At 49.6% G+C, this 12,942-nt stretch overlaps 1 protein-coding gene across 3 annotated transcripts; it reads right to left on the bottom strand.

Annotated features, from left to right (window-relative positions):
• Window positions 1–2,389: 2,389 nt before the first annotated feature.
• On the bottom strand, window positions 2,390–12,648 carry TFAP2C (transcription factor AP-2 gamma). 3 transcript variants are annotated; one of them, XM_026042111.1, is made up of 7 exons: window positions 12,619–12,648; window positions 8,409–8,888; window positions 8,234–8,285; window positions 6,596–6,818; window positions 5,787–5,905; window positions 4,322–4,463; window positions 2,390–2,769 (listed from the first exon to the last, which is right to left on the bottom strand). In XM_026042111.1, the coding sequence occupies exons 1-7, from the start codon at window positions 12,646–12,648 to the stop codon at window positions 2,484–2,486; spliced, it is 1,332 nt and encodes a 443-aa protein (XP_025897896.1). In that variant the 3' UTR covers window positions 2,390–2,483. The 3 variants fall into 3 exon arrangements, with proteins under 3 accessions (XP_025897896.1, XP_025897894.1, XP_025897895.1); XM_026042109.1 differs by lacking the exon at window positions 12,619–12,648 and adding an exon at window positions 9,572–9,646; XM_026042110.1 differs by lacking the exon at window positions 12,619–12,648 and adding an exon at window positions 9,572–9,646 and having other exon boundaries at window positions 8,409–8,885.
• Between the last annotated feature and the right edge of the window lie 294 nt (window positions 12,649–12,942).

The following is a 12,942-nucleotide window of genomic DNA, read 5'->3' as shown; positions in this document are numbered from 1 at the left end:
ARCCGTCCTTTAGTCTCCTATCATTTTGTGTGTGCATGTGTGTATGATGTACTTTACAAGTTCTGCTAGTCATGACACATTCTAAATATGTTTGGTGCTTACAGATGGTCCCAACTGCTTATTGCTCCGACGCTAGAAGGGGCTTAACAAATGCAAAGACAGGAATGTCGCACCTCATCCAGAGAGGACTGCAAATCAAAACGCAACTTTCTTCCAGCTCATCACTGGAAGAGCAAATTCATTCATTTCTCTGCACTTCCCCTCATTCTCTCCATGCACCTCCAGTTGCTTTGCCGTAATGGTTTAGAGGGGGAGGAATAAAAAATATATAATGTATAATAAAAACCMAGTATTCAGAAGTTCAGAAGTCGTGCATATTATTTCTTCCCTCTATCTTTCAATAGAGCAGGGCACAAGTAATGCTAGCCAAGCATTTACATGCAGTTTCTCATGGCTGGGCCATCCTTTTGAACTCTTGCCCTCGTCATGCACCAGACAGGGGTTTACAAGGGTGGGATGACACTCGGGTYAGAGGCTGCCATCTCGAGAAGCACTCGAAGAAGCACTTCTCGAGAAGCTTTGCTGCAGGAAGGCATCCCTGGTCCTTTTGCAGCTGGGACACCGAATGCCCCTGAAGGCTTCGCATCCATCATCACCACCGCAGCACAGTGTAAATTAGCACAAAAGTTTCCACAAATCAGTAAGATGGGACTAAAACCAGACAGGAAATATATTAAGTTTAAATACCAAGATTTTGCAAACATCTATCATGACAGATGCAGATTCCAATACAATCAGATGGGCTATAAAACAAAGCCATTAAGATTGACTTTTAATAAGAGAAGTCTTGAAATCCATCTTGAGCTACTATTCAAATAATGACATCTTAGAGGAAGAAAAAAAAAAAAAAAAAAAAAAAAGGGATTCTTGGAGATACATAACGTGTTTAATTGAAACCATTAGTTTTACTGGCAAACAGCTCCGTATTTCTGTTCTGTTAATCTGAACAAAGTGCTGCAATTATGACTCAATACATAATGTCCTCTAGTGCTACTCACCCCACATTCCTCAAGGATAGAAAGAAAGCAAAACCGTTTTTGGTTAACAAAACATTCCATGCTTCTATCCAGAATACTTTTATTATATGGTTATCATATACATCAGAATTATAGTGGGAACATTACAAATATGTCAAGATAGGTCGGAACCTCCATTATTCACATACACACCAACTCACACACTCAGTTCGCAGGTCTAGTCGGTTATCAGGTGAATGATGCACAAAATTATTGCTTTGTGAACATAACACCTCCGATTAAATCTAATCTGCAGTGGCAAGAATCGAGATATTAAAAAAAAAAGTCTTAAATACCCTGTATAACATACCTGTGCATAAACCTAGAGATATGTTTAGCTTCCCCATTACCTTTGAAATACTTACCAAAATTAAAACTTGAAACCCATTTATAAAAAAAAAAGTCTTAAAAAGTTCACCATTATTTACAAATCCGATTAAATTACACATAAATAAATATTTACATTCGACACACTGCTTCCCTTAATACACATAAAGCCTCCCTGGAAGTAATTTTGGCCTTAATAGGCAAAGACAAAAGTTAAAAAAAAAAAAAAAAAAAGTTATGTGCCTATTCTTTCAAGTCCTGTTCCCCCCAATTTAAAAACAAGACACAATATAAATACGTGAATAAAGCTGCAATATCCTTAGACACAGAAAATTCATTTTCTAAAAGCATTTTCATTTTGAATTATTCCTTGTTAAAAAAATATTAATATCCCACTGCAGCCAACATTACTGCAGTTCCTGAAAGATTGAATATTTCCATAAAAAATAAGCATGTCAAATGCCATCAGATAACTTTTACATCTACCGGGACTTTAGTACTCTCCTATGAGAATTTGAAAATAAATCAAAGAACAGAATAATCTTACTATTTTCAGGTGTTTATAAAAAAAATTAATGTACATGAATCTATATACCATTGTTTAATACTGCTTTATTGTTACTGTTGCATTTAGAGAGAATAAAACCCTAAAATTCTGTCAGGTAACACATAGGTTCCCATCTAAAATCTGTACTTTAAAAACTATACATGAAGCTGGTCACCACTGGATATTTAGAGGTTGGAAAAAAAAAATCTAGATATATCTCTTTGTATAATTTCCAACAAAAATCCTTATATAGCACCACTTTTACAGCAAAAGGTTTCAATACACTTGTACCAAGGACTTATCTTCTGGTAATTGCTTCCACAGATAAGGGATACTGCAGCTTTTAAATACTTGTCTCATGAATCCAGGGGGAGTGAAGATCCTGAATAAGATGATTTTTTTTTTCCTTTTTTTGACTCTCTCTCAAAAAAAAAAAAAAAAAAAAAATAGTAACCAAATTTCTACATTCCCCCCGGCAAGAAGATCCCAGTCCGTGCTTGGGAGGAAGAGTTTAAAGTCTGGTGTCTCTGCTTTTACTTCCTGTGCTTGTCCATTTTATCCATGGGTTTGTTGGTCTCTGCGGGGCTCTGGTCGCCAGCGTTCATGTACGTTTTGTCTGCTATTTTTAACGCTTCATTTAGGTAGTTCTGGACGGATGTCATGGCAGCACAGATGGCAGCGCTCCCAAAGCCATGTGTGATCAGGCTAAAATGAGTCAAGCAGCCCTGGATGCCAGGGTCCAAGATGGGGCTGGGGCGCGTGTTGCCCAGAGGAGTTCGGTCCTGAGTGAGGAGGTCGGTGAATTCCTTACAGATCTGCCTGCAAGACACAGAGCCGTCACCCTGGGCTGCAAACCTTGCAGATCATCATTTACCCTCCCAAAGCAGCACTGAAAATGAACAGCTATAAGCTCTTCAATACTGATTCAATACATGGGAACCACTAAGAGTTTGAGAAATTCATTACTCCAGCAACAGAATGAGCCCAATGTTAAGATTTAGCCCCATTTCCTAGCCCAATTTTAAAATTTAATTTTGTGTCAACTCCTAACAAGGCTCCTGTTCCATGTGCACATCCCCCAGCCACRGACAGGCACTGCAGCATCCTCCCTCTCTGCATCTCTGGTGCCTGCCTAGCGCCACATCAGTTGCTCCACATTTTAGCAGGAGGAAAGCTGGGAATTTTGGGCTAGTTTCTGTGAGAACTTCCACAGCTGCAATCAAATGACTTAGAAAAAATACACAAGCAGTTGAATAGGAGATTGCATTGAGCTGTGCACGTTGCACATATACGTCTCCTTTAACGGACGCCTAGGCCCTAATCCTGCAAACACAAACATGTGTCTGGCAAAACATAACGCGGCTCGTGACGCCCAAGCATATGTTGTTTGTGCCTGCAAAGCCGTCCACAGGCCGAGCAGCCCCAGCACAGCCCCTGCAAACGTCTTCCAAGGCAGCAGCGACCACTGCTGAGCACCAACAACGCTCATCACATTCACACACCGAGGTGGAGGGGTAGCGCTCAGCGGGATGYGTGAGGTCCAAGCTGTGGTGAGGAAGCGTGATATTGTGGCTAGGGGATATAGTCCTCTCAAGGGGGATCGCCCACAGGGAGAGTGGGAACTTCCTAGCAGGACAGAGCACGCACCGCACATCCCAGGGTCCCAAGCCCTTCCAGAGCCATTCCTCAGGAGCTCCTCCAGAGCCAGGGACCCTCCTGTCTGGTCCCAAGCAGCACGGAGCAGAGCCAGGGACCTCCTCAGCTCGCAGCACCTCAGCCCCACATCTAAAGGGAACGTAACCAAAACCATGAACTGCCTCCCGGGAACACGGTTATTTAGCATGTACCGGGTCTGCAGCACAGTGACACCACAGCCCCCCCTTCACCAGCCCTTCCCCTGCTCACCCGTGTCCTCAGAGAGCAGGCAGCGAGCACAGGGACTTCTCACATCTACCATGGGTTGCCCCGACCACATTTGACTGGGGACATCTGCACCCCCTCTACCAAACCTGGGGACATCTCCTGTTTTGTGGAGACCTGGCTGTCCTAGCAAGTGACTTTTAAGTCATTTCTATTTTTTTTTCTTTTTTTCTTTTTTTTTTTTCTTCCTTTTTAAGCATAAACTGCTTCAGGCTGGTTCAGAGTTATCACACAAGTATCATTGGTTCAAACTCAAACAACTGCTGCCATAGTTGAATTGAAACCAGAACCAGATCAAAAGAGCTGTTTCATCTCCCTGATTAAAACTCCACAAGAGAATGCACCCAACTCTGTATACAATCACTTATGGGCCAGCAAAAACATCTTTAAAAAGAAGAAAAAAAAAAGAAAAAGAAAAGTCGGAAAAATAAATGAAATTCCCAAAACTTACTTTGCAGCAAGAAGCATATTCTTCCTGTTTGCCATTTCATTGCGGCCCATGTGCGGTCGAGTTAAATATTCGGCCACTGCTTTGGACGGAAACTCTGTCTCGCACACATAACCGAAGTCACGAGCAAGATGCACAGCTTCACCTGGCACGGGAAAGGCAATGCTCATTAAATGTAATTACAGCTGTTTACTATAAGACCATGGAATTAAGCATGGTACTTGGAATTCTTGAGGTATGCTCTTATTTTTATTTATTTATTTTACAAATAAACACAGGCATTTTTCCCCCATCCTAAACGTTTGCTACYATTTTCTAATCAATAGATAAACAATTTGTCTTTGTAAAACTGCAATTGCGGGGTGGGAAGACATGATTGCTAAAATTTTTTTTTTTTAATATATAATTGTCCCTTGCTCTTATAATTGAAAGAAAAATCTTGCCTCTCCCCAGATGAGCTGCACAATTAAGGCTAGTCCTCCAACAAAATAGAAACCACTCACTAATATATTTTAAAACTCATAATCAAATTCCACCCATGCAATAAATGACTCTTTGGTTTAATTTATTTTGTAATAAATTTTCTAATAATCATATAGATAAAATTGAGAGAAAAAAGAAATATAGCTAGGCTACTTTTTAATATAGGGATTTTTTCAGGCTTCCCAACTGGCAGGCACGATCCGACAGTATGTCCCGCAATGTGCACATGGCCACGAACATGCAGCCGAGTGCTCTCATACACTCCCAGCCTTTCAGCACTAACTTCCCAAAGAGGTTTAAAGTGGWAGCTGCTGAAGTAGCAGTAATGCAGAAATGCAATACAAGTAAGGGACTCTACCATTTTTTCCACACTTAAATCGCTGCTTCCATTCCTATTAAATTGCACCTTCCCATCCTAATAAATGGCCCCGCTACTGCTGCCCTGAAWGAGAACACGTAACACAACCACACGCAGGCATAAATACACACATCCGTCAAGCTCGGCGGAGCTCATGGAGGGTCCACGTAACACGCGGCAGATTAAAGGGGCTCCAGTTTCCTATCAGGAAGTCGAGCACTATAAATCTCACTTTATACGCTCCTTTATTAGGAGCGGGGCCAGGCGCCGCRGCCCCTGCACGTCAGAGCGTCCCAGGAGGCACCAAATCCACCAACAAGCTGCATTTCCCCTCTTGTGTTGCCCCATGTACGCTCAAAACCCCCAAGCGTCCCTGGAGGAAGGCAGCGGGGAGGAGGAGGGTCAAGGTGCCCAGCTCCCGCTGCAGGGCAGCCAACAAGGGAGAAGGGGGCACAGGAGCCCCGGCGACAGCGCAGCATCACCCACGTGCCCGCTTGAAATATAAAACATAAAAAACTCTCTCAAACCAGTCTATTTTCTAACTTTTCTATGCTTAGCCTGCAATATATAAGCTGTACATAAGGGAGAAGAAAAAAAAGTTTAGTTTAAGAAACATTCAAGACTGACCTTCCACCAAAGACGTCAATAACGTCACATTTGCTGCTTTCCTTCTACCAGCTGGAAGATTCAAGCCAATTTTATCCAGTTTTTCCCTTAATGATCTGCCACCATTTTTAGATTTGGCTCTGTAATTAGAGGGGAAAAAAATGGCCTTATTTATCTTCAAGGGGACCTTTTTTCTTTAAGATGAGAAATTCCAGTTGCTGACATTCAATAAGGTTCTACTGGGGGGTAAGATAAAAAACAGGCTCTCTTTTCAAGTGACCTACTTTTGAAATGTTCAAAAAGCAGCCAGCCAGGATGAAACACAGAAGTCTAAATTCAAGAACATTTAAAACTACAACATTGAAACCAACAGTTGTAGAATGATCACAGCCCAGATTAACACTGTTTGCAAAACAGGGGTAGAGAAAGCATCCTTTTAAATGTCAAATCAAGATCATGTGATTCAATCTAAAAATCATTTCACGGGGAGACAATTTGTCACTGCAATGAGAAAGCTCCAGGAGCAGTTTCAGAAAGAGAAAAATAAATTAAAAAAAAAGAAAAAAACAAAACAGACTTTCAGACGGAGAACGAGAACCGCTGTCGGAGCTGTTAATAGCACTTCTCCAGAGAAGGGGTGGATGTGCAAAGAAGTGCTATTTCCAAAGCCCATTAGGATGCAGTGTCAGGATTCAAACAAACAAACAAACAACAAAACACTTTTGGCACAAGTTTGCCAAAAGGCTTCAGATCCCCCCCTTTCTTGGCTCCCTGCTGAACAAGCTTAAAGCCCAGCCTGAAGGGATGGGGTGAGCGCGGCCGTCGCCTACCTCCGCAGCACCCCCCCAAGCAGGGAYGCGTTGAGGCACTCGGGGGGCGAGAGCCGGCGCTGAACCTCCGCGACCGTCACTTTGTACTTGGACGTGGAGCTGAGGAGCGAGAGCCTCCCCGGGACGGAGCAGAACACTTCGTTGGGGTTTATGACCACTCCGATTAGCCCATCCTTCTGGCACGGCAGGCTCAGGGCGCTGTTTTTCGTTAGGGAAATGGGACCTGCGGGAGGAGGAGGAGGGAAAGCAGGTATTTTACAAAAGGCAAGAATAAATAAGTAGGTATTTTATGAAAGGCAARAGTCAGTAGGAAGTGGCAAGTGCATTTCCACTATAAAAACAAGGGCCAGAAGAGGGGATTTCGTTTGGTGCTAGACGCTCGACGCTGTCTCTCCTCTGTGCTGCAACAGCACTGCCCTCCACTGCAGTTAGAAGGTCCCAAACTGGCCCCAAACAATAACAAAGAGCAGCCTTTTGTTGCACTAAGTTCCAAGCATTTGCTGAATGCAATTAAGAATGCTTAAAAAAAAAAAAAAAAAACACTGCACACACCCCAGTGAAACAGCATGCCACAAGTTAACAAATTCATACTTATGAGAAGCCCGGTACAACTGCCGAGTACAAATTAGCATCCCCCAGCTCGTGCCAAAACCTCTTCCAGAGCAGGCAGAGGTCTCGAGGCTGCCGCAGAGGCGGCTTCTCCCCTCGCCCGGCCACCAGCGGCTCTCGGGACCGGCCCACGAGCTGAGTCCCGACACGCTCACGGCGGGGACAATCGAAARTCGCTGCTGCTCCTTGGCAGCTTCGGCTTTCAGGTGATCAGGGGCAAGAGCAGCTTTGCAAAGAACCAAACCGCACATCCGGCTTTTCCAGCCCTTGCGAATCCACCCAGTTAACCCCCGGTGCTTTCCCGGCWCGCTCAGAAAGGGTTAAGGAGGGAGACTGCCTTGCTCCCCGGAGCGGGGTAGATTTTTTGACAGCAGAATAATTCTCCCATTGCTAAAGGCAACAACGAGCACTCGGACAAACACTTCTGCTTTTCCTCAGCTAACTTACTTGTTTGAAATCTTGAGAGAAAACTTCCACTTTGACTTTTTTTTTTTTTTTTTTTGGTTAGGGGAACACAAATTTGTTTTAAATCGAAAGTAGAAAATAAACCTTGACTGTTTGTACTCTTAAATGGGGCATGCGCTCCTCTCGTCTTTCTTCAAATCTCTGCTACCAAACCATTTCGATTAAGATAAAACCAAACAGGCTTAAGTCAGAGAACTCTTTCATTGACAGTGTTTCTTGTGAAGAAACCAAAAGAAAAGGCAAATCACTCTCGAGTGCGAGCAGTAAAACCAGGAAAGACCGTGGCACTTTGCAGGACAGTATTAAATTCATCCTCAGATGCTGGTTTTGATTAAAGACATATCTAAAGGCAGAGGCGGGGGGACACCCATAAGGCCTCCTGKTTTGAGGACGACCCCCGGGGCTGTCCCATGCAGCAGCGACAGAAGCTCTGGTGCAATCCCTGGGATCCCAAAGGCTCCTTCTCCTAAGGACAAGGAGGCAGCGGCCCAAGGGGGCATCACGCGCAAGTGAAGATTTCCCCCACTGCCAAGGGCAAGCACAGCGCAGTGCCAGCTTACTGACCTTTCCTAATGACTGTCTGGTCATGCATTAACAAGTGTTGATCCTCCACATTCTGCAAAGAGAAAGGGGAGAAGGTTGCAAAGTTTGCAGAGGGGGCGCCCCGTGTGGCGGCGCGCCGCGGGGGCTGCCGAAAAGCGGCCGTTTCGCCCCAAAGGGAGCGGCGAGGAGCCCCTACCTGCACCTCCTCCATCTGGTGCGCCATGTCGTGCAGCCCCAGGTTGTCGGCCAGCGCCGAGGCGTCCAGGCCGTGGCCGTGCGGCAGCAGCAGCTCGGCGCGGCGGTAGGAGTCGCGGCGGGCGCCGGGCGCGCCGCTCTCGAGCGCGGGCAGGTGCGGGACGAGCCCCGGGCGCGCGTGCGGGGCCAGCGCCGCCGCCTCCTGGCTCTGGCGGCCGGGCCAGGCGCTCTGCTGCTGGCTGGGCGGCGGCGGCGGCGGCGGCTGGTGCAGCGGGTTGATGGAGAAGGGGTCGCCCAGGTGCGAGTAGGGGTCGCTGGACTGCGAGTAGGGCAGCGGCTGGTAGGGCGGCGGGAAATAGGGCGGCTGGAAGTCGGAGGCGGCCGAGTGCGAGAGCGGCGGCGCGGGGCTGTACAGGTGCTGGCTGACGGCCGGGAGGTGCGGCAGCCGCGGGCCGCCGTTGCTGCTGCCATCGTGTCGCTCCTGCAAGCGGAGCGGGGTGAGCGCGGCGGGGAGCGCGGGGGRCTGCGCACGCGTTAAAAAAGTTCTTCGAAAATCGTTAAAAAGTGATAATCATAAAAAAAATATATATATATATAGTCCCGCGCGGGCCGGGTGTGCCCGAGGCCGCGCTGTCCYGCGCGCAGCGGGAAGGCGGCATGGGGGAGTCCCTGGTCGCCCCGGGGTGCGCAGCGCAGCGCTGCCCCGCAGCTCCCTGCACGGGACTGAGCTGCGGGGCCAGCGGGCGGGCGCTCAACAGCGGGGCTGGCGAGCGAGAGGGCAGCGGGACCCGCTGCAGGCGCGGCGGCACCGGGCAGCGGGACCGCCCGCACTGGGGCTGCAGAGCACGGACGACTCATCGCAGCAGCGGCCGCTCCGCGGCRGCCGGGCCGGGTCGCTCGGCCCCGCGCTGCGGCCCCCGGACGGCCGCGGAGCCAGGGGCTGCGCGGGGCACCGCGGCGCGCACCCGCCTCGGCCTTCCAGAGGTGCCGGCAGAGCAAACCGACGGCAACTGGTGCAAAAATAATTAAAAAAGGAAAAAAACCCGCMTATCCAAAAATAAACGGAGGGAGCAGCCGGGGAGGGGAAAGCGAGCCGGGACCGGGGTCGGGGCGCAGCGCGGGTGGCTCCGCAGCCCCCCTGGCGTCTCCCCCACCCCCGCTCACCTCGCAGTCCTCTTCGTACTTGACATTATCGGCTAGTTTCCACAACATGGCGTCCAGCGTCCGGACCAGGTGCGCGGGCGCGGAGAGCTGCTCGCCCCGCCACGGGCGGTAAATCCACGCGGGCGCGGGCAGAGGAGCGGCCCCGCACGCGGCTCACATGAAGACTGCGCACGGACTACGCTCCGCGCTCGCCGCTCACACGGTTTTTTTTCCCGGCCCAGACGCCCTTAATGGCAATAATATTATCCTAGCTCCTCCCCAGGGACGGCTCCGCCGGCGCGGCGCTCCCCGCGGGCGGCCCCGCGCAGCCACTCAGGAGGCCGCGCGCAGCCCAAGCCCCTCCTTCCGCGCGGCCCTCCGCGCCCGCGCACGGGAAGGGACGCCCCGACGGCGGGGAAGGGGGTCACGCGTGGGGTGTTCCCCTCGTCCCCGCAGGCCGCCCCGAAAAGCCGTGTCCGCGGGAGGAGACATCCCCCCTGCTGCCCCACGCGCGGAGGAGCGCGGAGCAGCGCGGCCCCGGCCGCCCCACTGCGCCTCGCAGGAGTGAGAAAGTGCGAGTCGGAATCCCTTTGCATAATTGTCGGGAGTTTGAATTACTGATTATAACTTGTAAGCTACCAATGCTCAGGGTATAATTTACTTAATTATCCGACAAGATTATGGCAGTGGTGTCGAACCCCTTTTAGGTAAAGCAGAACTGATTCAGCGTCCTGAGCGCCGAGGCAGTGTGAATTGTGTCACTGGTTCATCGTCCTACGGCTTTTCTTTATTTATTTTTTTTATTTTTATTTTTTTTTTTAACGAAAATCCAACCGCTCTAATCTTTCCGCAGGGATATTTGGCGCTGGAGAAGCAGGTGGGAAGTAAGACGGGCGCTTTTGGGCGCTCTAAGCACACTTTCATCTCAGCTTCGAAAATATTGCTCTGCAAAATTGCTACCTTTCTGCAGGCATTTGATCTATGCAGTTATGCGTGCCAGACGAAATGAACATCGTTTTCAAAAGCAGCGACTTCTCCCAGTGTTTTTAGGTGCATCCGGATCACTGCTCATTTGCATGAGAGGAGCAAGTGTTTGTTTATTGTGGCAGAGACAAAAGATGACCCTGGACGGGGCTGGCTGCGGAGATCTCCGCAGCTACCCCTGAGCCGGGGACCAGCCGCTTGGGCGCGGGTATTAAAGGCCCGAAAAATACCCAAGCCTTTAGRTTTAAACCACTTCATCGTTTCCTTTTTATTTTTATTTTTTCCCCCTAAGGACCAGAAAAGAAACGGGGGAAAAAAAAAAACCCTTCAAGGAAGGATCTAAAAATAAAATCGAGGAGGACGGCGGCGTTGGAACTAACTGTTGGAGGTGTTATCTGCCTTATCTAACATGCAGGTGCTGATTTGCAGGAGTTGCATTAAGCCCATCATCAGCAGGGACTCCGCATTATCATTTTTGGTGGAGTCTCTATTTATTTTTTTTTTTAAACGAGGGTGTTTTTCTTCCAGGGATGTTTCTTTGAAATGCAGTTCGCGACGATTATTAGCGAGTGTGCTCGCGCTGCTCCTGGCGTCATTAAGACTAGGAATCTAAATAATAAAAGACAGGGGGAGCTTAAAGTTCATTTGTATTAAAGGGACAAGATGGATTTGAAAAGAAACGAGCAATGGAACTGTCGAGCTTCTCAGGTCTGGAATCAGTTCATCTTCTTTCAAAAGAAATTCTGCATTGTAGCAATTGTGGTCATTTTTAGCATAAACTCAAAAGCTTGATTTTGTTTTTTACTCGGAAACGACTGAGCAAATGACTGATACTAAAGAGCGAATCTGACATTCTCATTCTTTATTTTTTTTTTCAAGGTCTCAACACTCATTTTGCTGATTTTGGTGGCCAAAAGCAAGAACATAGGAGCAATTCTCCTATGCATTTCTCTTATATTTCTTTGATGATTTAAAAAAAAAAAAAAAAGTTGATTATTTAGAACAAATTGTCTAAGCAAAACGCTCCAAATAGTCACTCTTCTTCCTAGAAGACAAACCAACCCCTGGAAACAGCGAAAAGGTTAAATAGGGGGAAGTTTAAGGCAAACTTTCCGAAACACCCACTTGCTCTCCCGGCTCGACCCGCACAAGCGGCGGTTCCCGGGAATCGCAGYGCAGGGAGCGGCTGCCGGRTGCGCTGTGCGCGCAGCRCTGCGCGGCCTCCCGCGCCCCGCGAGCCTTTGAACGAGCCCGAACGCGTGGACACCGGGCAGCTCCTCATCTGCTCGGGCCTTTCCTGGAGGGAAACGGGAGGGATCCCAACGGGGGGCTTTGGGAGATTCCCTCCTAACTGCGCCTTCCTAACCCGAGCACAGACCTCCAGGTGYCACCTGCAGCCCGGCTCGGTGTCCCCTCCTGCGCGTGGCCAAACTCTCCCGAGCGAAACTCCCTTCTGTGCAGGAGCTCCCAGGCTCGGGAGTGGGGGTCTGCAGGGACCCGCCCCTCCCGAGGTGGACAGGAACGGCCGTGGGGAGTAAGGGGGGCTGCTCACAGGTGGCAACCTTGTACAATTATTATTATTTATTTTTTAATGGTGCCTGTGCTTCGAGACATCACCTATTTTTAAGAAAAAATGCTCGTTTCCCGGAAGTTTAGCTCCTCCTCCCACACACCCCCAATTCTCTTTATACGAGGACGCAGTTTCCTCCATGGAGCCCTGAAGCCCTCAACTGTGCCCATTCCCTTCCCTTGGGAGGGCGGCCAAAGCCAACTGCAGAGCCCCTGTCACATCCAGTAGTTTTCCTATTTGGCAGCAATTAAAAGAGAGCGTGGGGATGCTAATTAGCCGCATCCCTCTTCCTCTTCAAATTCTTCAAACACACACRTATCTGTCGTGGTAATGACACGGCTGCAGCCTGTCCGCGCTTCCCCTCTGCTCCCGCGGAGCTCGTGTGAAGGCGGCCGCAGCCCCCGGGCACTCCCCGCACAACTCCTGCACCAAACACGCGCRGAGGGGCGCAAAGGCGGCGCAAAAGCCGGGCAACCCCCCACCTCCCGCCCCCGACGGGCAGCGTGCTACCTACTTGCCGGTCGAGTCTCCCCAGCAGGGCCATGGAGCCGCGGGCACCTGGGCACGGAAAGAGCGTGGGGGGCGCGCGGCTCCCGCCGGGCTCCCGCTTCCCGCTGCTGGACGTGGCTCCCACTTTCCCGAGGTTTTTGCCRCTTTATCACTGGGGGGGCTCTCCCTGCGCCTCCCGCAGCCCGCGGGGCAGCCCAGGCACCTCCTGCCACCCCTCGGGGCCATGGACTCCCRAAGCCCCCGGGGAGCCGGCGGGGACGTCGCGCGCAGCCCCCGGCAGGCAGCGAGCCTGCAACGCGGCRCAGGGCGGTTATTCCCTTCGGCCTGT

Source organism: Nothoprocta perdicaria, unplaced genomic scaffold, assembly GCF_003342845.1.
Source record: "Nothoprocta perdicaria isolate Ctin4 unplaced genomic scaffold, notPer1 scaffold_3, whole genome shotgun sequence".
Lineage (NCBI taxonomy): Eukaryota > Metazoa > Chordata > Aves > Tinamiformes > Tinamidae > Nothoprocta > Nothoprocta perdicaria.
Note: the sequence above shows the minus strand (reverse complement) of the source record. Positions and strands in the feature narration are given on the sequence as shown.